Source organism: Eubalaena glacialis, chromosome 3, assembly GCF_028564815.1.
Source record: "Eubalaena glacialis isolate mEubGla1 chromosome 3, mEubGla1.1.hap2.+ XY, whole genome shotgun sequence".
Classification (NCBI taxonomy): domain Eukaryota; kingdom Metazoa; phylum Chordata; class Mammalia; order Artiodactyla; family Balaenidae; genus Eubalaena; species Eubalaena glacialis.
In genome coordinates, this window is record NC_083718.1 from 173,056,462 (window position 1) to 173,079,719 (window position 23,258).

At 40.9% G+C, this 23,258-nt stretch overlaps 1 protein-coding gene across 1 annotated transcript; it reads left to right on the forward strand.

The window, feature by feature from the left end:
- The first annotated feature begins 952 nt into the window (after positions 1 to 952).
- Positions 953 to 23,046, forward strand: DNAJC8 (DnaJ heat shock protein family (Hsp40) member C8). The gene is made up of 9 exons (XM_061186901.1): positions 953 to 1,071; positions 3,410 to 3,511; positions 12,569 to 12,625; positions 15,140 to 15,206; positions 15,724 to 15,818; positions 17,383 to 17,454; positions 20,124 to 20,215; positions 21,100 to 21,175; positions 22,227 to 23,046. The coding sequence occupies exons 1-9, from the start codon at positions 994 to 996 to the stop codon at positions 22,347 to 22,349; spliced, it is 762 nt and encodes a 253-aa protein (XP_061042884.1). The 5' UTR covers positions 953 to 993; the 3' UTR covers positions 22,350 to 23,046.
- The last annotated feature ends 212 nt before the right edge of the window (positions 23,047 to 23,258 follow it).

A 23,258-nucleotide genomic window follows, 5' to 3' on the forward strand; every position in this document is an offset into this window, starting at 1 on the left:
ATAATCACTCATAAGCCCACTATCTAGTAATAATTTTGTGTGTTTCTAGATATTTAAGTGCCATTCCCATTTCAGAAACTGTTTCTAGTTCTCAGATACTATTGTTTCTTGATCACCTCCTGGCTGGGCATCCAGTGGAGGGTCTTGCTGAGTTTGTGCAAAAGATCCATCTAGGTACTAGGATGGCTGTAATTAAAAAAAAAAAGGAAAATAACAAGCATTGGTGAGGATGTGGAGAAATTGTAAACCTCCTACACCGCTGGTAGGAATGTAAAATGGTTCAGCCGCTGTGGAAAACAGCTTGGCAGTTGCTCAAAAGGTTAAATATAGAATTACCAAATTCCTTTCTAGGAAATTGTACCCCTCAAATAGAAAACTGGTACTCAACACATGTTCGTAGCAGCACCATTTCACAGTAGCCAAAAGATGGAAACAACCCAAATGTCCATCAGCTGACGAATGAATAAACAAATTGTGGTATACACATGTGATGGAATACTATTCAGCCATAAAAAATAATGAAGTAATGATGTATGCTATGCCTTGAATGAACCTGGAAAACATTATAAGTGAATGAAACCAGACACAAAAGGTCACATGTTGTATGACTGCATTTATATGAAATGTCCAGAATAAGTAAGTCCATAGGGACAATACACAGATTGGTTGTTGCCAGGGGTTGGGAAATATGGGTACGAAATGTTGATTAGGTGCCGGGTATCCTTTTGGGGCCATGCAACTGTTCTGTAACTAGATAGAGGTGATGGTTGCACAACACTGTGAATGCACTAAAGGCCACTGAATTGTTCACTTTAAAATGGTTAATTGTATGTCACGTGTATTTAACCTCAGTTTAAAGAAGAGTTTACTTAGATTGGAGGTGTCTGGCTGGGCTGCGAGCCCTTTAAGAGTCACAAGGGGGAGAGGCGGACCTGTAAGAAGACGTGAGGTAGCGCTTGCGCAGAAGAGTCACATGGTGGCTGGGCCGGGGAAATGGCGGCTCCAGGAGAGAGCGGGGCTTCGGGTGGCGGCGGCAGCACGGAGGAGGCATTTATGACCTTCTACAGTGAGGTGAACACAGAGTGAGGGATGGCGGCAACGGGGCGACCCCGCTGGGGCTACGCTCCCAGCGGGCGAAGGCAGTGGTCCTTCTGGCCTGGACCGTTGGGCAGCCCCTCCTGTCTGCCCTTTGGGGCGGTGGGGGCTTCGGGAGTGTGTGTGCGTTTCTTCCTGATATTGAGGCGCGGAGATCCCCTGGATGACAGAAAGGGGCGGGGGGTCCGGCGTCTGTGGGGAGGCGGCGATCGTGGCCAACGAAGTGCTTCGGCGCGCGCAGAGTTCCCCAGGTCCGCGTAGTCGGGGGCTGGCAGCGGCCGGGAGGCTGGGCCTTCCTGGGAGCGACTTAACCGGCTTGGCCCCGTTTTTATTCTCAACAGAAGGACTCTCTACTCTTAGTTATCTGTAGTGAGTTTTCCTGGTAGTTATTTCTGCTATTAGCGAACGCTAGGCACTGTGCATTGTGCCGTGTAGGCATTATCTCCCTTTTACAGATGACAAACCTGAGGTTTAGGGAGGTGAGATAATTTGTGCTGGGTCTTAGAGCAGATGACAGCTCGGTATCATGTTGGGAGGGAGTAAGTTTGGTGTGAGCCTCGTTTACTATCGCATCTCCAGAGCGTAGTACGTAGTAGTTGCTTAATAAATATTTGTTGAGTAAACGAATGAATGAATAAATGGGTGAATAAATAAATGAAAGAAAAGAATGGCTTTTGGAGTCAGAGGACCTCGGATTGGATTCGTGCAAGGCAGTTAACATGACTGTGACAGAATTCTTTCAAGCCATTGATTTGGCAATCCTCAATTTCCACGTTTGTAGAACGAAAGTTAATATTAAAACAAGAGTTTTAATGAGGGTTAAAGGGTTTAATGTATAAGAAAGTTTCATGAGATATAAAGCAGAAGCATCTTTGTAAGAGTTAAAACAAGGCTGAAAGTGGACCTCTTTAGGTTGGCATGGATTTGAGGAATGGAGTTGCTCCCCACCTGGCTGTGAGTTACTGAGAGTTAAGCACCATGTCACATTCATCTTTTATCTCTGGTAGTTGTAACAGTGCTTGTTACATAGTAGTTTCTCCAAAATATTAAGTTTAAAAACAAATTAGTATGTCCATTTATAGTCTGTGCTTTCAAAATGTCTAATTCACTTGAAAGTGTTAATGCACTGCTTCCAGTTTACTGGCTTCTCATGAGTACTCAGCAGTTATAGTGGAACTTGTTTTAATTACTCTTTCTTAGTTAAAAAAAAAAGAAGCAATCCTGGTTTGTTTAATTTAATGAGAGAAAGTTTCTAAAGGAGGACCCTTTAATCATCATTAACTAATATTTATTGAGCACCTGATATGGTCTAGTGTACTGTTTAGGTTCTGGAGAAATGGTAGTGAACAACAGAGAGAAAAATCCTGTCTTCATAGAGCTTTCATTCTGTTGAGAAGAATAAACAATGAATAGATGTACAATACACTGTCAGGTAGTGATAAGTGCTATGAGGAAAAATGAGTCTGGGAAAAAGAGAGTGGGGGGAGGGGCGTGCTATTTTACAAAATAGTGAAGAGGGAAGATGCTGAAATGGATTAGCTTTTTATGTTACTGAGATCCTTTCCAAATCCATTTTGGCCATAGAAATAAAGATGGTATATATAACATGCCAGAGATTCGTTCCAACTAAAATTTTAGTTCTGACAGTGGCACCGAGGATGTTTTCCTGGGACTACCTGGTGCTTGTTCTCCTTAGCATTGTGTTCAGGTCAGGGATTTTTCTAACTATTAGAGTTAGAAAAGCGGAGTTATTTGCTCCCTCCCACACACTTTTTTAATGCTGCTTTTAGTGTATATTTCAGTGTAATTGTATTTTTCCTTTCTTAAAAAGTTGTAAATTAATGTGAACATTCACAAGTATATCGTTCATCATTAGAGGGGAAGCTCTTTGAAGGCAGTGGCTGTGATTTATTTATTTTTGAATCTTCTTGCTGCCTTGCTCTGGCGTCAAACTGTTGGGCTTAAAATTCTGGTTTATAAATTGGGTGATTGGGAAAAAATCTGGTTTACAGGTTGGCTGGTTACAAGTCAGTTGACCTAACTCTCAGTTTTCTTATCTGCGAAATGGGGATAATAGTGGTACCTACCATATAGGATTGTTGAGAGGAATAAACACCTGTAAAGTTTTTACATTATATTAAAATTCAGTAAATGGTAGCTGTTTTAATTTCTCAAAGTGTTTAGCAAAATACCTTGAACGTGTAGACACGCAAATAAATGTTTACTGAACATGTCTGTGAGTAACTTGTTAAGATGACAATTCAGAGTTCATTGCTGAGCTTTACTAATGAGGTTTTTATCCCCTTTATTTTAGGTGAAACAAATAGAGAAGAGAGATTCAGTTCTAACATCCAAAAATCAGATTGAAAGATTGACTCGTCCTGGTTCCTCCTACTTCAATTTGAACCCATTTGAGGTGAGGTATCTGATGTTGCTGTGGCCCTTGATAGGGAGCTTTACGTAGCTGCAGGCAGACTTACCTCGGAACACACACCTAATTTGTACTATGCATAGTTGGAGTTGAACTTCGGTGGTTTATTGTGAGCAGAGCTTGCTCTCATCTTTTAGTAACCCAAATATATATGGATTTATTTTCAAATGTGAAGGAATAGCTAGCCTTGGTAAATTTAGGGTCTTTGATTTAATTTGTTTGTTAAAACTTTTCTGTTTCACCACAATAAAAAAAACCTAACAACCCAAAAATGTTCACAAGATTATAGACAAGCAAATACACTTTTTAGCTTCTTTAGTTTTATAACTTTAAATGTTTCCTGATTATAAAAGTAAATCATATTTCTAATAAAAATTAGAAATATAGAAAAAGCAAGAATAAAAATCATGTATAATCGTACCTAAGAAAACACCTGTTTATGCTCCAACTGTTTTTAGTTTTATTTAGAAACAAAGAGGGTCATGCAGTTCATGCTGTTTTATTTTATTTTATTTTTTTAAAGTTTTTTTTAATATATAAATTATTTATTTATTTATTTATTTAAATTTTTGACTGTGTTGGGTCTCCGTTGCTGCGCGTGGGCTTTCTCTAGTTGCAGCGAGTTGGGGCTACTCTTTGTTGGGTGCGCGGGCTTCTCATTGCGGTGGCTTCTCTTGTTGTGGTTTGCGGGCTCTAGACGTGCAAGCTTCAGTAGTTGTGGCTCACCGGCTCTAGAGTGCAGGCTCAGTAGTTGTGGCACACGGGCTTAGTTGCTCCGAGGCATGTGGGATCTTCCCAGACCAGTGCTCGAACCCGTGTTCCCTGCATTGGCAGGCGGATTCTAAACCACCACGCCACCTGGGAAGCCCCATGCTATTTTATTTTATTTATTTATTTTTTTGAATTTTATTTTATTTATTTATTTTTTATACAGCAGGTTCTTATTAATTATCTATTCCCATGCTATTTTAAATGCTATATTGTTACATAAACTATTTTTATACACTTTTTAAAAAATATTTTTAATTAATTAATTAATTATTTATTTATTTATGGCTGTGTTGGGTCTTCGTTTCTGTGCGAGGGCTTTCTCTAGTTGTGGCAAGCGGGGGCCACTCTTCATCGCGGTGCGCGGGCCTCTCACTATCGCGGCCTCTCTTGTTGCGGAGCACAGGCTCCAGACGCGCAGGCTCAGTAATTGTGGCTCACGGGCCCAGCTGCTCCGCGGCATGTGGGATCTTCCCAGATCAGGGCTTGAACCCATGTCCCCTGCATTAGCAGGCGGATTCTCAACCACTGCTCCACCAGGGAAGCCCATATACACTTTTTAAAGTCTCAATTATTATTTCAACAATACCTTTATTGTACGATAATTAAACTAGTTTCTAATTGTCACAGTTATAAATAACTTTGAAATGAATGTTGTTACATCTTATAAAAAACACTTATTGAGCACTTATAAAAAAAAAACCTTTTCTCCACTTCATTTTATTGTGGTAAAGTATACATAATGTAAAATTAACCATTTTAACCATTTTTAGGCATACAGTTAAGTGGCATTAAGTACATTCACAGTGTTGTGCAATCATCATCCCTCTCCATTTCTAGAAGTTTTTCATTATTCCAAACTGAAACTTCAAACCCATAAAACAATAACTCTCCAGTCCTCCTACCCCCAACCCCTGGTAAGCTCTATTCTGCTTTTTGTCTATGAATGCCTATTCCAGGTGCCTCATACAATGTTTGTCTGTTTATGTCTGGCTTATTTCACTTAGTGTAGTATTTTCAAGATTCACCAATTGTTTCTGTTTTTTTGAAGAATTTTCCAAGAATATTTTTCATTTTAAAACAATCTCAGATTTGCAGAAAGGTTGCAAGTAAGTTGTCAATATGACACCCCATCTCCCTGAAATACTGTAGTGTATTTTCCAACGAACAACATTCTCCTACTGAGCCACAATATAACAATCAAAACCAGGAAATAAATGTTGATGCATTTAGTTTACTATGTGATCCTCAGACCCCATTCAAACTAGCTAATTGTTTCAATGATGTCCTTTATAGCAAAAGGATCCAGTCTGGAATCTCTGTTACATTTAGTTGTCATGTCTCATTAGTCTCCCTCAATCTGGAACAGTTCCTCAGTCTTTCCTTGACTTTCATGACCTTGGCATTTCTGAAGATTACAGGCCAGTTATTTTGTAGCATCTTTCTCAACTTGAGTTTGTTTGATGTTTCTTCACATTAGATTCAGTTTATGCAGTGTTGACAGGAATAGCATAGAGGTGGTACTGCATTTTTCTCTTTGTAACCTGTAAAGTGGTACATGATTTTGATTTATCCTGTTATTAATGATATTACTTGATCACTTAAAGAGGTGCCTACTAGGTTTCTTCATGAAGTTAACTTTTTTCTCCTTTGTAATTGATAAGTATTTTATGAGGAGGTACTTTGAGAATGTGTGAATATACTGTCCTTATCAAAGTTTCAGTTTATTCATTTGTCAGTATAGACTTGGGGTTTCCTATTTTATTCAATGGGTTATAATTTGATATTACTTATTTCGATGCTCAAATGTCCCAAATTTGACCAGTAGGTTACTTTTAAGCCTTTCCTGTCTTTTTGATATGTCTTCATCATTCTTTGATTACTAGGCACTCTTGTACTTTTCCTGACCCAGCCTGGAATTAACCATTTCTTTGAGGAGTTCTGATTCCTTTTAATGAAGAATGATGTTTAGAAATCAAGATTTGGATGCTAGGTATACCCATTGCCATTGGGATGTCACTACTCCCAGACCCTATTGGTAGACAGAGCTAAGGAGTGTGTGTGTGTGTGTGTGTGTGTGTGTGTGTGTGTACATACACATACACGTATTACATAAAAGTTCAATCCAACATCACAGGGTTTATTCTAGGGTTTTTTTTCATTCCATGTTCATAGTTCCCTTCTCTGAGAAATCTGGCTCCCACTGTCTTTAATATATATATTTACTTAATTGATCCTCCTGTATGAATCTGATCTCGATCTCCCATTGCCATTCCTTCCCTCATGTGAATGACCTCCTCACCCTGCTTCACTCTGACACCAACACCGGGTTGCCTCACTGTGCAAAAACCCTTCTGCCCACACCTGAACTCTAAACTCCAGTGCCGGGTCACCCTTTGGTGTGGGTATGTTTCTCACCTGGCTCTGCCTCCCTGTGCCTGCCCTCCACCCCCAAGAGCTCTCTTCGTCCCTCTTGGGCTCCAGCAGCCTCCCCACCAAGCAGGCATGCTTCCTTCCTACCTGCTCTGGTCTTGACACCCTGTGTCAGGCTGCCTTCCTCTGGGAACACCCTCCTCATCTTTATTGCGTTCTGACTCCACACTCCAGGCGCCCCCTGCATGGATGTCCTCTTCACTCTGCTCACGTTCCAACTCTCTGTGCCAGTTGTACTTGGGCTCCTACACCTCAAGTTGGGCTGCCCTGTTACATTGGATGCTCTCCTACATGGGCACCCACCTCACCAGGCACAGGCTTCCACACCCCATGCTAGGCTTGGGCTTTGTGGAGATGTCCTTGCTTGGGCTCCTGCACCCTGTGCCCTCCCATATTGACAGTCTCACCCTGCTTAGGTTCTAACACCCTATGGCAGGCCACCTGTCCATGGAGATGCCCTCCTCAACCCACTTTGGCACTTTATGTCAAGTTACCCCTCTGTGGATGCTCTTCTCACCCTGTTTGGGCTCCAGCACCACATGACTAGCCGACACTCCCCGTGTGGTTACTGTCTTCTTTGTCCCAGATGGGCTCTGACGCTCCGCTCTGGGCCATCTTGACTCCTCACCCAAAGTAGATGTCTACTTCGCCTGGCCCCACTTAACATATTTGAAAGGGAAGAGGAAGATGAAAAGCTTAAAGAGTATTTAGATATGATTTTGGGGAGGGCGTAGGGGGAGATAATATGTTTGAAAGGTGATAAAGAATTTGATGGTATGTCCTTTCTGTTTAGTCATATATATATATTTTTAATATTTATTTATTTGGTTGCACTGGGTCTGTAGTTGAGGCAAGCGGGCTCCTTAGTTGTGGCATGCAAACTCCTAGTTGCAGCATGCATATGGGATCTAGTTCCCAGACCAGGGATCCAATGCCGGCCCCCTGCATTGGGAGCATGGAGTCTTATCCACTGTACCACCAAGGAAGTCCCTAGTCATATTTTTAAATTGAGATAGTATGTACTGTGAAAAGGGGACACATGATCATATAACTTACCTGTTTATTTAAGATAATTAGTGTTTCCTGTGGAGATCTGTTGATGAGGAGTAACAGATTGTTGGGACCAGTATGAATGCTAGGATTTTACTGTCCTACCGGTTAATGTGGTCTGGAAGTGGAACTCACTGCCCCATAGCTCCTGTCCTGATTATAGGAAGTGTGTTTGTTTTTTAATTTTATTTATTTTTTTCGCCGCATGGCAAGTGGGGTCTTAGTTCCCTGACCAGGCATTGAACCCGGGCAGTTCACAGTGAGAGCTCGGAGTCCTAACCACTGGACCACCAGGGAATTCCCCGGAAGTGTGTTTGAATGTGTAAAGAATATGGTAAGGTTGACAAACCTGGGCAGGTGCCAGATTGTGTTTGAGTGAGAAGGACTCCATGACTGTCCATTAGAACTTTTGTCTTTTCTCTTTCATACAAATATGCTGGCCACTTTATAGGATGGGTGTCATTGTCTTTTTTTTTTTTGTTAATTGAAGTATAGTTGGTATACAATGTTGTGCTAGTTTCAGGTGTACAGCAAAGTGATTTAGTTATACTATATATATGTGTGTGTGTGTGTATTCTTTTTCAGATTCTTTTCCATTATAGGTTATTACAAGGTATTGAATATAGTTCCCTGTGCCATATAGTAGGTGCTTGTTGTTTATCTGTTTTATATACGGTAGTGTGTATCTGTTAATCCCAAACTCCTAATTTAGCCCCAAGCCCCCGCCAGTTGTCTTCTTACAAAGTTGGTTTTTGACCCTAAGTCAGGGTCCAGCATCCTCGCCACCAAGCTAGGTGTTCCTAGCAATTTAGGAAATCAGTAACTTCTGTTTTTTCATGCAACAACTACTTAGACATCTAAATGAATCAGACTTTTCTCCAGAGGTAAGCAGACTGGTTTTTTCCTAGTAAGGAGAAGTGATGCAGTAATAGCTGTCCTCTTGGCTATAAATTGAAATGTGAGTAGTTGTCCTTTATACCATCTTCCTGAGCAGCAGGTAGAAAAGGGACTCTGATGGGTCTTATTACAGGAATCCTAATCCAGGGGGCATTTTCCCCCCCTTCCTGCCATCACTGCACTATTTGGATGCATTTCTAACCTTCAGCCATTTTCTAAACATCTTTCTTATGCATTCTACAATTGTTCTTAGGTTAAGGGCCCTCCCCTACTTCCTTCCATAAGCTTAGATGAACCTGTGCGCCAGCTCAGTCCTGCCTTTTTCATGTTCCTTTTTTCTGTTTAACTTTATTTTTTATAAAGGTTTTATTTATTATTTATTTATTTTATTTATTTTTGCGGCAGGCGGGATGCGGCGCGAGGGCTTCTCTCTAGTTGTGGAGTGCAGGTTTTCTCTCTCTAGTTGTGGCGCGCAGGCTCCAGGGCACGTGGGCTCTGTAGTTTGCGGCACGCGGGCTCTAGTTGAGGTGCGCGAGCTCAGTAGTTGTGGCGCGCGGGCTTAGTTGCCCTGCAGCATGTGGGATCTTAGTTCCCTGACCAGGGATCAAACCTGTGTCCCCTGCATTGTAAGGTGGATTCTTTACCACTGGACCACCAGGGAAGTCCTTCTGTTTAACTTTAAAGCCCCAGGAGGCAGCACCACAGACTTCGTTTTCTGTTTATCTTGTTTAGCACGTTGGGAAGAAAGGTATTTATCTCACAGGATTCTGGAACTTGCACATTATTAACAGGTCAGAGAGTTCAGTTGTGACTTAAGACTGGATTCCTCTTTCAAGCAGAAGATCCTAAAGGAGACTATGGCAGTTTATTTGAGTTCAGGAACTTATATAAATGCCACAGTCAAGCATTTTTGTTTCTGTGTGATGATTTATTAACTCTCTGAGGTCCAAGACTGTGGATTTTTCTTTGCAGTATCCCCAAAGCCTGAGACACAGTGGGAGTTCAGAAAAATCTTCCAAGAATCTGAACAGACCTGTGTGCTTCCTTAGAGCCATATTGGTTATATGGTATTTATCATTTTGGTAAGAATTGTGACTTGTCTGTTCCTTCCCTTGTGGACCTTAAATTCTATGAGAACAGTAGTGAGCACGGGATCTAGCAACCCCAGGTGCTCCATAAGTTTGTACTGAATGTATAAAACTGGCTTCAAAGGGGTTTGGGCCGCAGGTATAGGCCCATTGTCTTCACTGTGTTTCATGGCCACATATAGCACCTCCAACTCTTAATGATAGAAAAGGAGTCGGATTAGCTAGCTTTGAAGGCACTCAGTGAATATATGTTGCTAGTGATCAGTACGCATATGATATGACCCTTGGAAAAATAACTTTTGATGTGTGTGTGTTTGTGTATATTTATACATACCCTCTTCATTTTTGCCAAATCATCTGAAAGTAAGCTGCAGACAGTGATGCTTCATGCCTAAGTACTTTAACATGCATCTCCTCAAAACAAGAACACATTTCGACATAACCACAACACCATTACCACACCTAGGAAAAACCACATTACTGCAGTTCAGCAACATCCTCTGGCATGAAGTCCACACTCCAATGACTCCAATTGTCCTAAAAAAAATTCTCAATTTTAGCTATTTTATGTTTTAACCTGGGAACCAGTCAAGGTTTATGAATTACATTTGGCATGATTAGTTCTAGGCTATAGCTTTATTGAGGCTTTTTTGTGTGTGTGAAGGTGGGATGATTTCCATCCTTTCACATTCATTTTGAATACCTTGTTGGGTTTGCTGGACTTTGGTTTGCTCTAGTACATTCCTTTTCCCCAGAACCAAGGAAAGGTAGGGTTCTCCTCTGAATATTTGTGTATGTACAGTTACCTCCCTTTGTCTGTAAATCTTATGTGGCTGCATTTTTCCTTTTGAGTGACTTTTCCCCGGTTCCTTTCTCCCTTGGGAAGGTATGATGGGGCGCACCCACTCTTGAAAAGTCTTTGTTTTAAAGTTCTTCTTCCTTTTCCCTCACCCCCAATTGTATGCCTGACATTTGAGAATGGGTACGCTCTTGTAGTAACCTTCAAAAGTCTATTGAATGCAGGGGTGATTCAGCTTCATTGCCTACCAATAACTGCTGCTGTAGGTGGGCTGTTTGAATGTGTTGAAAGCTTGCTATAAATCTTGACATTACTTGTTGTCGAGTTTTTCTAAGACTCTGTAAACATCTGACTAAGCTTGGCAGATTACTTTTCAGTTTTAATTTCTCTGGTATGTATTTTTTTTTTTAATAAATTTATTTTATTTTTGGCTACATTGGGTCTTTGTTGCTGCACACGGGCTTTCTCTAGTTGTGGCGAGCGGGGGCTACTCTTCGTTGCAGTGCGCGGGCTTCTCATTGCGGTGGCTTCTCTTGTTGTGGAGCACAGGCTCTAGGGGCATGGGCTTCAGTAGTTGTGGCATGCGGCTCAGTAGTTCTGGCTCGCGGGCTCTAGAGCGCAGGCTCAGTAGTTGTGGTGCACGGGCTTAGTTGCTCTGCGGCATGTGGGATCTTCCCGGACCAGAGTTCGAACCCGTGTCCCCTGCACTGGCAGGCTGATTCCCAACCACTGCACCACCAGGGAAGCCCCTGGTGTGTATTTTTCAAGATTTCTTACTTTTTTTTTTTTTTCCTCTTTGCCCCCTTTAATAACTGATCGTCAGTTCTATTAACTTCAAGTGCACACATTTTTGACCTCTGTCATCATTCCTTACCAGTGCATCTCAAACTGTAATATGATTCAGATCACCTGGGGATCTTGTTGAAATGTTGATTCTGATTCAGTCACACTGAAGTGGGGCCTGCTCTTCTGAATTTCTAACAGACCTTCTTACCCTCTGCCCTTCAGCACCTTCTTCACACCTTGAATACTAAGTACATAAATGTTAGGTGCTATGTTGAATCCATGGACTACACTTGAAATCCTCTGGTTTAATTGTATGTCTTATAATAAAGCCTTCTTTGAAAAACTTTTATTATATGGTAATTTAAAAAAATGTTTCTCCTGCTTATTTATCTTTGCATTTCTAGTGTATAGCAGCATGTTCAGCAGGTAGTAGCTGCTATGTAAATGTTTGAATGAATGTGTGTTTTTGTGGTGAGGGAATCAGAATCCTTGATGACGAATGTCAACACCAGGTTACCCAGGGTTGGAGAAGAATGATAAAACTTATCTTTAAAACAGGGTTGCTCAAAAAATACAGATTTTGCTGTCATTTGGCCGTACCCAATTCTACTAAGTTCTACTGAGCTGGAATCAGACTTTCCTAGAGTGAACCCCTGGCATTGCTCTCAGATTTCCACTCTGGGTTGAGAACTATTGAGCCATGTAAATTATAACGTGGAGCCAAGTGGACATTTCTTGATTGAGATGAAAATCAGCTGTGGGGGGGGGCTTTATTTGAAGATCTACAGTTCTCCCTCATTAAAAAAAAAAAAAAAATCAGGTAGCCAGCCTAATTATTTCCACGTTGAGTTGCTGTACTTTCTCCACATTTGCAAAGGTAAGTAGAGGGTGGGTACTTTTCTTAATAATGAAGGAGAAAGGCAACATTTTTCTCATGGTCTGTAAACACGTCCCTGGGTGTAGGGTAATTTATTATTTTTCTGATGGAGTGAAAGAAACCACTAAATTAATTTGAGAACCCTGAAACACTATAGCTATTATTCTGTTATTGGTTTACTCATTTATATTTCTTGAACATTTTTTAGAACTGTCTGCTAGGTACTGTTCTAGAATGCTGAGTACTGTTCTAGATGCTGATTATAAAATGTATAATTATTGGGCATCTCTTAAATCTATAAATTCTTTTAATCTCTTTTACAGTTTTGATTTTGATTCTTCCAGGTTCTTCAGATAGATCCTGAAGTGACAGATGAAGAAATAAAAAAGAGGTTTCGGCAGGTATGATACTATATTCCTGTAATAGGTGGAGTTTGAACCTTTTAAAAATGTATTGAGCATATGATTCTGTTAGGACTTGAGGGTTATTATGAGGACATTCTGTTACGACTTTTGGGCCAAAATTTAATTTTTTTTTTTTAAGGCTATGTAACTCTGAAAAAAAACTTACAGTGACATACAAATCTTAAATAATTTAATGACCATAGCTTACCTGTGAATAGGATGAATTTTACATCCAAATAGAATCTCTCCAGTTCCTTAATTAAGAGAGAGAAGTACAAGGTAGAGTAGTAGAGCTTACATGGTGTCATACTTATCAAATCCCCTGGCTTCTAGGAGATTCATAACAGTGTTTTATTTTTAAGTTCATTTAACAGTGTTAAATGATTTTATTTTTAAAGTTCTATTCCTCAATAATTTTATCTTTTGCAAACTTAAATGAATACTCAAAAGATACCTGGTTTAATATAGAGTGCTTTCAGAAAGTTCTCTAGGAAAGGAGATCCACAACCTCTGATTCTTGCCCATTCTAATATTTAATAACTCAAGCTGTAGAGTTTTATAGTAGCCTTTTAAAACACCCTTCCAGTTTTGAAAGCTGAGTAACCCCCCAGCCTTTTCTTCTATGAGTTGAATAATCATACTCCCTGTAATGTCTTTGCAAATTGGATTTTCTGTATATTTCATGTCTTTTTTTTTTTAACTTTCCTCAACTTATATCTTTTATATACTTCATATTTTAATAGGGCCTGACCAGTGCTGAATATATTTCTCAGCTCCTGCATGACAGACTTGTTAATATCCAGTGTTAGGCTTGCTTTTTCAATACAGTCATTGCTTCCACATTGCTGACTCATAATCATCTTCTGATCTACTATTAAGCCAAGGTGTTTTTATCTTTGCCTACTCAGTCATTTCCCATTATATAACTTTATAGCTTTTTTTGCTTCCTGACTTCTTCTCTGCACTTATATTCAGCTTTTTCCCCTTCTTCTAAAATATCAAGTTTTCTAATGTAATGCATTAGAAATCTTTCCCAATTCAATAAACAATCATTCAAATTCATAGTCAAAACTTTTAGACTATTTATGTAGCTATACGAAGAACTCAATAAGAGTTCTTATTTAGTCATTAATAGAGCCTAATAGTTAAGAGTGTGCGTGCTGGAGCTGTATGACTTGAGTTTCTGTCTTGGCTGTACCTCTTACAAGCAGTGTGAGCTGTACCTCTTTCAGCCTTCCTGTGCCCTGTTACCTCATTTGTAAAATTCATGTAATGATGGTGGCTGCCCCTGGGGTTTTTATAAGGATTTGAATGAGGCAACACACCTAAAGCACTTAGAGTAGGTCTTGGCCTATGGTATGTCCTCTTCATGTGCTGGCTGTTGCCAGTGTGTGTTAGTATGCTAAGTTCTTTACTCATTATCTCATTTCATCCTTACAACAACCCAGTGAGATATAGGTATACAGTATTGTCCCACTTAGAGAGGAGGAAACTGAGGCGGAGATAGATCAAGTGAATTGCTCAAGGTCTCACAGCTAGCAGGTGATTGAAGTTGAAATAGGAACCCAGGATTTTGGCTTCAGTAATGCTGGATTTCGCAGTAGATCCCTACTTGATGTCATCCCCGAGCACAGTCCCTCTGTTCAAACTGTTTCTGTCTGTCGGTGATAGTAGGTCAGTGGTTCTTAACCCTGGCTGTCTGAAAGGATCACCTATGGAGGTTTTTGCTTTTTAACTTTTTGTTATAAGAAATTTTCGTTATATTTTAAAAAGAAAGAATAAAGCAATGAAAGCCCGTATATTCACCATCTATATGCAACAGTTCCCTTCATTAACTATATATGTATTTTTGGCAGAAGTGTAAATTACAGACACTATGATACTTCACCGCTAAGTACTTAAGCAGTTATCCCACCAAAGTAAAAGACATTTTCTTGCATAACTACTTGTCACACCTAACAAATTAACACTAATTCCTTACTATCACCTGATACCCAGTCTAGTAGAGGTTTAAAAAGTACAGATGCCGGAGACTGATTCAGAAGGTCTCAGGCTGGAAAGTAGACCTCTGTATTCCTAAAAATCTTCACAGGGTTGGAACGCAGCCAGAACTGAGAGCCACTGCTCTATATTAGAAGTTCTTTTAAGAAAGAGATGATATCTCAGACCTGTTTAATCCTCTCTAGTGCTCCATATAAGAAACATAAAAGGAACTTGGTACTTTTTGTTCTTTCCTTCCCCCTCCCAAATTATGACAACATCTTCATAATGCTTGGCTTACATTTGTTCTCAAATAAATGTTTTCCATCTGTGCAGTTACCTGTTGGTACTTGAATTTTATTAAGGACTAACACTTCTGGGCATTTTATGATATTTATTAATTTTTAAAAAATGCTTCTGGCTGGCAGTTTTTGCCCTAATAAGAGCTTTTGGTTGTAAAGAGGCACAGTGCAGGTGAAGAGTTACTAAATGTTCCTCTTATTGACAAAGCTATCTTTTCTCTTATTATAGTTATCCATATTGGTGCATCCTGACAAAAATCAAGATGATGCTGACAGAGCACAAAAGGCTTTTGAAGGTATTTGTATATTTACCTGCTTCTGAGAAACATATTGTCAGTGCTCGGGTCTAACTGTTCCTAGTCCTGGATCAAGAAAAGAATGTTACAGTTTTGTCTTCTGGTCAGGAAGAAGCTGTGGTTTTCAGTAGAACGGTTGTCATTCAAAGCAGAATGTTGCTGTTTAGAAATAGACCTTAACTTTGGTTTGTTAAAACTTTTATGTGCCAACAAAGATTGTTACTGCATAGGATCATTTTTTTCCTTTGAACATAAAAAATAATTGGAAGAATTTGATCACTGAGTTAAATCTAGATGTGGTGTATTTAACCTTGAGCATTTATTTAATTTTTTTCCAAGGCTCTCAAGGAAAATCATTGCTGTAGTTGTATGTTTTTAAATCAGTTTAAAAACAGTAAATAATTTAACAAAGTAGGGAATGCTTTTAGACGGCACAAGTCCATTTACACTGCCTGAGTATAGTTCAGACTTTGAGAGGGTGTTTGCAGAAACAGTTAATTTCAATGTTTTGCATTAGCTGTGGACAAAGCTTACAAGTTGCTACTGGATCAGGAACAAAAGAAGAGGGCCCTGGATGTAATTCAGGCAGGAAAAGAATACGTGGAACACACCGTAAGTATTTATAGTGCTGCTGTGTTTACAGGAAGTATTAGTAAGCCTTGGGCGCCTTGCTTTGTAGGAGGGTAAATGTTAACATTAACATAGCAATGCCTGACTGGCCTGACTGGCCTGACTGCTCCTGTGGTCTCCACCACTTTGCGGTGGTGGTCATGAACAGTGGTGCGTGCCTGAATCTGGCATTCACTCCTAGAGCTCAGGATAAGTGGCCAGGACGCTGCTCCTACCTCTTTCCCTAGCAGTCCCTTGTTGTGGAAAGAGGGTTTTTCTTGCTCTCTCATCGCAGTACCCCATTCTGAAAGTGGAACAGTGGAGCAGCCATGGTGTGCTTAACCCTGGACTTTTATTCTTGTCTCTGTGAAAAGGTTGAAACAAGGGCTTGAGAAAGGCTGGCAAGGGGCTATGAGTAAATATTTTTTAAAAAATAGGACGAGATACATGTCTGTATTAATAATAGGGTTGGGAAGGACTCAATTGAAATAAATTCAGTTTTAGCTGTCTTTATTTTTTTCCATTACCTAAATCTCCCGAGTGGTGGGAAATGTTAAGATAGCTTCCTTGAGGTAAGAAAGGTCTTTGTTTTAATTTTTTACTTGCTAGGGCAAGAATCTTGAGGCTGTTTTATAAGAGCAGTTTCAATCGGGAGTGAATATGGATGTGACCTTTTCTTTGAAGAGCTTTGGAATCTGTAACAACTGTATAACCAATAATAGTAATGAGGCCAATTTAGATGAGGGACATGAGTAAAAAGAAGAGACAGACTGCCATAACTGTGTCTTGCTGGTCATGTGTTGGAATTTGAGGGCCAAATTCTGGTAGAAACCAGAAAAGAACCCGACAATTTGTCCCTGAATTATTGTGATAGTTACCCTTCCTCTGTATTTTGCCTGTAAAGGAGCCACCCTCAGGCTTTCTGACCACAGGGTGGCAGTAGGGCCTTTCTGAGCTTGGAAGGCACTTGGCTTTTTGCCGGACTGAATGGTAATTTAATGGAGTAATGTCATTCTTTTGTGAATGGATATATTTATTTTTGGGGGGAATCTCAATGGTGGCCAAAGTGATGAAAACATCAGTTAATGTGTTGTGAAGATCATTGGTTTAAGGAGGTTTCACAGTGAAAATTATCCAGAATGCCGTTGCAGAAATGCCAGAAAACAATCATATTTGATGCTGCAAATTCTGTAGCTTCTTTAAAACTTGACAAATGTACTTTTTTTTTTTGCTATAAACACATAACCACAAGCCATAAAAGATAAATGCATAAGCTGTTCAGTGTATCAAAGGCTCTTTGGATCTGGCCTAGGATCTGATAAGTTGGGGACAACTCCCCAGCTGGTCCCCTTGTGTTGGATTTTAGATGAGGTTAGAGAAAAGACCCCTGGTTCCTAGTTTTCTTTGATTGCGTTGCTGTTTTGGAGGGGAGGGGAGTGGCTCATCTTTTTTCAGTGTAAACTTTTTGTTATACCTGTAGAAAAGTGCACATATTCTATGTGTGCAGCTTAATGGATATTCTCAACGTATGAGTGCTCATTTTTTGATGGAAAAAAATTCTTTTTAGGTGAAAGAGCGAAAAAAGCAATTAAAGAAGGAAGGAAAGCCTACAAATGTGGAGGAGGATGATCCTGAGCTGGTAAGTTAAATATGGGAAAAACCACCTCATCTTGTGTGAATGGGTTCACTGATTGGTGGGTTAAAGAGAGGGAAGCTTAAGGAATGTTGCATACATGCTAGAAACATTTTCACTTAAAATATTAAAATGTATATTCATTCTCGTTTTTGAAAAATCCACGTTTTTTTGGACATAGGGCTATGGCCTTTCCTTTGAGGGTTTGTCTGCTCATTGGAGTTCGCAGTTGACTTTATTTTATAAAATACACAGAGCATTATCCATAGTTTCTGCTTTTAATTTCTTTTGAAGAACATTGAAAACTTAGGTACCTGTGAAGCAAAGCAAGAGCAGAATCCTAGATTGTTTTTTCAGTCTTTTCCGGATGATGTCTCACCTGTACCTAATTCAACAGCGGTTATTTTTAGGGACTTGTGTTTGACTCTTTCTAAAGCATTCCACTTAGTTTTAAAAGAACCAACAAGCATTTATTTTTATAACCACACTCATCAATTTCTGTGATGTTTAAATCACATAAGTACAGTAGTAATTGCAACTGGGATAGACAGCTTTGGGAGCAACCACAGATGACTCTTGGTAAACAGCTGTCTACAGCCACGGGTACCCATTGTGCTGCAGGTAATAATGTGCTTCCAGGGAAATGGCAAGCATCTGTTTTTTGGGTTTTTTTAAATTTTTTATTTGCGCCAGGTCTTAGTTGCGGCTTGCGGCCTCCTTAGTTGTGGCATGCAAACTCTTAGTTGTGGCATGCATGTGGGATCTAGTTCCCTGACCAGGGATTGAACCTGGGCCCCCTGCATTGGGAGTGCGGATTTTAACCACTGCACCACCAGGGAAGTCCCCGAGTATCTGTTAATCCCGTGGGTTCTTCAGTGGAGATTGGTTAAGAGAGAGATTCTACTTATATATTGGTGTCTGATTGCCTCACTAGCCTGAAAAATTTTAAGTCATCTTAATCTTGCCTCAAGTTAGGTCAATAAATAACTTAATCCACATGCTTATTTTAAAAGATTTATAGAGGAGCGGCTGTCTTACTAGGGAAACTTCCTATCAACTTCTTCCATCAGTGATTTTACTAACAGCAACTGGTCCCCTCTTCTGTTTGGTAACACTGCTTGAGAACTGTTAGGCCGTCTTTTCCACTAGCCACTTGTTTTGGGTTTACTCCATTCCAGTATTTTAGTTTTTTTCTCCTCAGCCCTACTTTCCCTTCCCTTTAATTATCCTTTTTAGTCTTTTCTGAAGACCCTCTTATAAATATTCCTTGCTCCTCCTAGGTTGTTAAGAACCTTAACTTTTTTTAGTTGTCTTTTTTTCCTGCTTATAAAGGAACACATGCTAATGATAGAAAATTTGGAAAAAGCAGAAAAATATAAAAAATTAAAATCACCAGAAACTGTTCATCCAGGAGCTTTTAAAAATATTGAAATATTCTTTACAGATTCCTTCACCTCTTTGATGTTTGTCATTATTAGGGGCTGGAGTTTGTCAGCATTGCTTTCATTGAGCAGTGCCTGGCAGGTATCAGTATTAAAGAGAAGTGACAGTAATTTGGGGATTCCTTTACTTCCCCTTTTTTCCATATGTCACTCTTGCTCCAGTGTCTCTGATTTTAGGATATAAATCGTATGAAATCTGCATGATGGGTTATTTTTTATATTTCTTTGTATATTTAAAATACTTTATATTTGGGGGAAAAAGTTTTAAAGATAAGAGTTTTGTTTTCTATCTAATGCTGTGTTACCTGTTTCTGCCGACGTAAGAGTCAGAATGTAAGCTCAGCTGCATACAACTGAGACCCCAAATGACAGTGGTTTGAACAAGTCGGTGGCTTTTTTCTCTCCTGTGTAGTAGTCTTTGGGAAGATGGCTGCTGGACTGCTTCTCCCTCAAGGACTCAGTGTCCTCCTTTCTGTGGCTCTGCCAACAAGTGTGTTGCCTCCAATCTCACAGTCCAGGATGTGTCATCACCTCACCCATGTACAAACAGCAGGATAGAGGAATAGGGCAGGAGGGATAAATGTGCTCCCTCTAAGAACACTCCAGAAAGTTGCTACATCACTTTTCCTTATAGCTCATTGGCTAAAACAAGTTACATGGCCACACCTAGCTACAGAGAAGCCTGGGAAATACAGGCTTTTGCGCTGGGTGGCCATGTGCTTTAAGATAAGGGAGTGTACAAGAAGGTAGAACACATCATGGGGCGAGGATAGGGGACAACTAGTAGCTCTGCCACAGTCGAGAGACTCCTGAGACTAGTCTGATAGCACCTGTATATCTCCAGTACCTCTCTTGGTGCCTAGCTCAGAGTTAATTATAAAATATGCGTGAAAAGAAAGAATGAAAGTTATTTTTGGAAGTTCTTTGGAGGAAAGGGCCCTCCAAAATTTCAATGGTTGTGATAAGTGGGTAAAATTTTTTTTTTCTCTTGTTGGTGCTTTTTACCAGAGCAAGGCTCCTCTGTATCATCTGAATGGTGAAAGTGGAAAGAGCTCATAGGAGGATGTGTTATTTATCTCCCAGGAGAGAGCCAGCATCCTGAAGTGGTTCTCTCTGGAGAGTCTTTTTTCCTTGCTGGTCTAATCTGCTTTTGTCCTGGGCTCCATCTAAAAATATTTGATTCAAATTGCTGGTAAAATATTTACTTTGCTTTTCTTCTTAATTTTTTTGTAGTTCAAACAAGCAGTATACAAACAGACCATGAAACTCTTTGCTGAGCTGGAAATTAAAAGGAAAGAGAGAGAAGCCAAAGAGATGCATGAAAGGTATATATTAGTATATTCGTTTAAGCCATGTCTGAATACCTAGATTAACCAAGATGGTCTTCGGAGATTTTCCTGATGAAGGAATTATGTTACAGTACATCGTTTAAGAGACTGTCTAAAATAGTTATCTGAAACAGCCAAACTTTTGAATCACTAGGGTAAGGAATTCTCTCTGACTTTTGGGAAATATTGAATAGGCCTGTCCTTAGGGAGTTTATAATCAAGAGTGCTGTGTGTTTTCTTCCTGATTTCCTGGAGTGAAGTAGGCAGTTATTCAGGCCAGAGCCTTTTGTGTGACTAGTGGCTGCAGCTTTGGTGAGTATGTAGCGTTGTACAGTGTAATCACTTACAACAGATTTATTGCCGGAAAGTATGATTGATTTCCTTTGCTCATCAGAAATCTTGAGGTTAATTTAGTTTATGTATTTTGTATTGTTGATTGGTGTTTAGCAATAACTAGGCTTTGCTAGTTGGGGTTATGTGAAAGGGCCTTGTTTTAGGATAGGGTTTTGTCCAGAGATCCTCTTGAACAAGAACCTCTGCTATTGTAATGGTCACTCTACTGAAGTAAGGTGGCCTGGGTTCTTGAGATGGCTTTGTCAGGGACTGGCCCTGGAACCTCCGATTAGTGTTGGCTGGGCTTTGACGACCTTGTCTGTCTATCTCTGTGACAGGGGTATCTGTATCTTGCCCCACAGTCTCATCTGCATGTTTTAGAATGACATTTGTGCAGTGCTTTGAGCCCTTTCCAGACAGCCGTCTTTGGAGACCTCTAGGGAATTGGTTTACTTTATATGCTTGCTTCTGTGGGGACATGCCTAACTTGTATGGTTAACACAGTCTCCAAGTATCATATAAATCCTATGGCCTGGTTTTCCTCCTAGGAAGCGACAAAGGGAAGAAGAGATTGAAGCTCAAGAAAAAGCCAAACGAGAAAGGGAGTGGCAGAAAAATTTTGAGGTAAGATTCCAAGGTGGCCAAGGACTCTTATTCCAGAGTAAGAAAACTTCCCGGCATAGAAGCTTGATTCCTGGGCATTCCCAGGACTGACTGGGGTGGACAGTCGGGGAAATGGCTTATGTGGGGAAAAGCGGGGGCTTTGGGGACTGAGTCCTGGCTCAGCCACCTCTGCGCTCCGTAGCTTGGCAAGGGCATGATAGGCACAGCTGCCAAGTGGGCTCAGGAACAATGGTTTACACCTCTAGGGGGTAAACGTGGAGTAGCGCCCTATTTAGAGGTCTGTTAGTAGAAACTGAGGTTCTTGTAACCCCGGTGTCCTGCCTGCAGAGAGACTTAAGGCTTGATTCCTCTTTGACATCCTGGTTATATCCTTCAGGGGCTCAGCCAGTTTTCTGAATTGAGCAGCGTTTGGTCTTATCTTCTGTAAGATTTAGGACTCAGGGTAGGGATTGGCTAACCAGCGATGATGGCTTTGTTTCTGTCCCACTGAGTGAATGCAAAGAGAGAAAATGAGTAGGCCCCTCGGTAAGGGGGAGGGATCCCAGTGGTCCTCCCAGCACAGCTGGCCAGGCATTGTGCTGGCTTTGCGCTTCCATCCAGGTTTTAAGGGGCAGAAGGAAGGTGCGGGGGAAAGAGCGGCTGTACTGCTGGCAAGCCAGATGGCTTTGAGAAAAGGATGCAACCTCTGAGCCCTGGTGTCTTCGTTTGTGAAATACCAGTGGCACGACACACCGCAGCTTTTTGTGAGGGTTAGAAGTAGCGTGCAGTAAGTGTCTAGCCCAGAGGTACGCAGCAAACAATGGCTTTATTGTGATGAGTATTATTCGTCTCATCCTCCTTTCCAGCCTGTGGCTTATCCTGCCTTCTAGGGGTGGTATGACCCTTTCCTGGGCCCATGGAAGGGGCAGAAAAGCTCTTGCTCTGTTCTACTCTTGGATTATTCCAGAGGACTGGGCTGGGCCGAGCTGGGCTACAAGGGGGATGGCAGAGCAGGCTCAGACCCTTCCTTTCCCTAACTGGTTTCCTCACCTCAAACCTCTTCTGTGCTTAGGAAAGTCGAGATGGTCGTGTGGACAGCTGGCGAAACTTCCAAGCAAATACGAAAGGAAAGAAAGAGAAGAAGAACAGGACCTTCCTGAGACCACCAAAAGTAAAAATGGAGCAGCGTGAGTGACCACCTGGGGTCACAGCCACAGAACCTTCCCTCACCTGTCTCCCCTCCTGCTTTGAAGGACTCATTCTTTCCTCCCATTTTCACCCCAACATAGAGTAGTATTTGCTTTTTAGTCCATTTTGTTTTCAATACAATTTAATATTGATCAGAGTAATTCTTTTGTACATTGAAATGAGGGGCTCGGTTTAAAAGAAACCTACCCCTACCCCTAGACCAACCGGGATCTGGAAGGTGCCACCATTGGTGCTGCCTTCTCTTCCCACAGCCTGTAACTTAATGTTTTGTACTTCACTGAATTGTGATGGTTAGAAACTTCGTGTATAGTTTGTGGAAATCATCCAATTAAACATATTGCTTAAAATGGTGTTGCCATGACTTCAGAGACAAGCCTGGGCCACCTTAGGAAGCCCCTTTCCTTCAGTTGCTTGCTTCTGGGTGTGGCATCCTTCGAAGCCCCAGATCAGATGGGAAGGCATTGGACACACAGAGCAGTCACTCGATGCCCTGACGTCCCGTGGTGTTTGGCATGTGCTTTCCCGTCTGACTGGCCAATCCGTGTGGCATGAGGCTCCAAGTCACCCAAACCTGTTCACTTTCCAAAGAGCTAGCCATCCTCCCTCCAGTACCATTGTGTCCTAGCCTGTCTGCGTTTGTTAGTGGTAATATTCTGTATGTGTAATAAATTTTTATACCCGAACCACTGGTGTACTGTTGCTCAGGTAGTTTTCCATGGGTAAGCCTCTTGTCGGGCTTGGCCCATCCGCAAAATGCTTTGGAGTTGGATGGACCTGGCTTCTGACCCCTTACTTGCTGAACCTTAATTTCTTCATCTGCAAATGGGAATATAGATCACTGACAGCTTTAGGTACGGCATATGTAAGGTAGCTACCATAGTGCTCAGTGGGTGTT

Coding starts and splice junctions, on each gene's coding strand:
- DNAJC8 (XM_061186901.1), top strand. CDS start 994: ATGGCGGCTCCAGGAGAGAGCGGGGCTTCGGGTGGCGGCGGCAGCACG. Junction 17,455..20,123: donor AGGAGGATGATCCTGAGCTG/GTAAGTTAAATA, acceptor ATTTTTTTGTAG/TTCAAACAAGCAGTATACAA. Junction 20,216..21,099: donor GCCAAAGAGATGCATGAAAG/GTATATATTAGT, acceptor TTTTCCTCCTAG/GAAGCGACAAAGGGAAGAAG.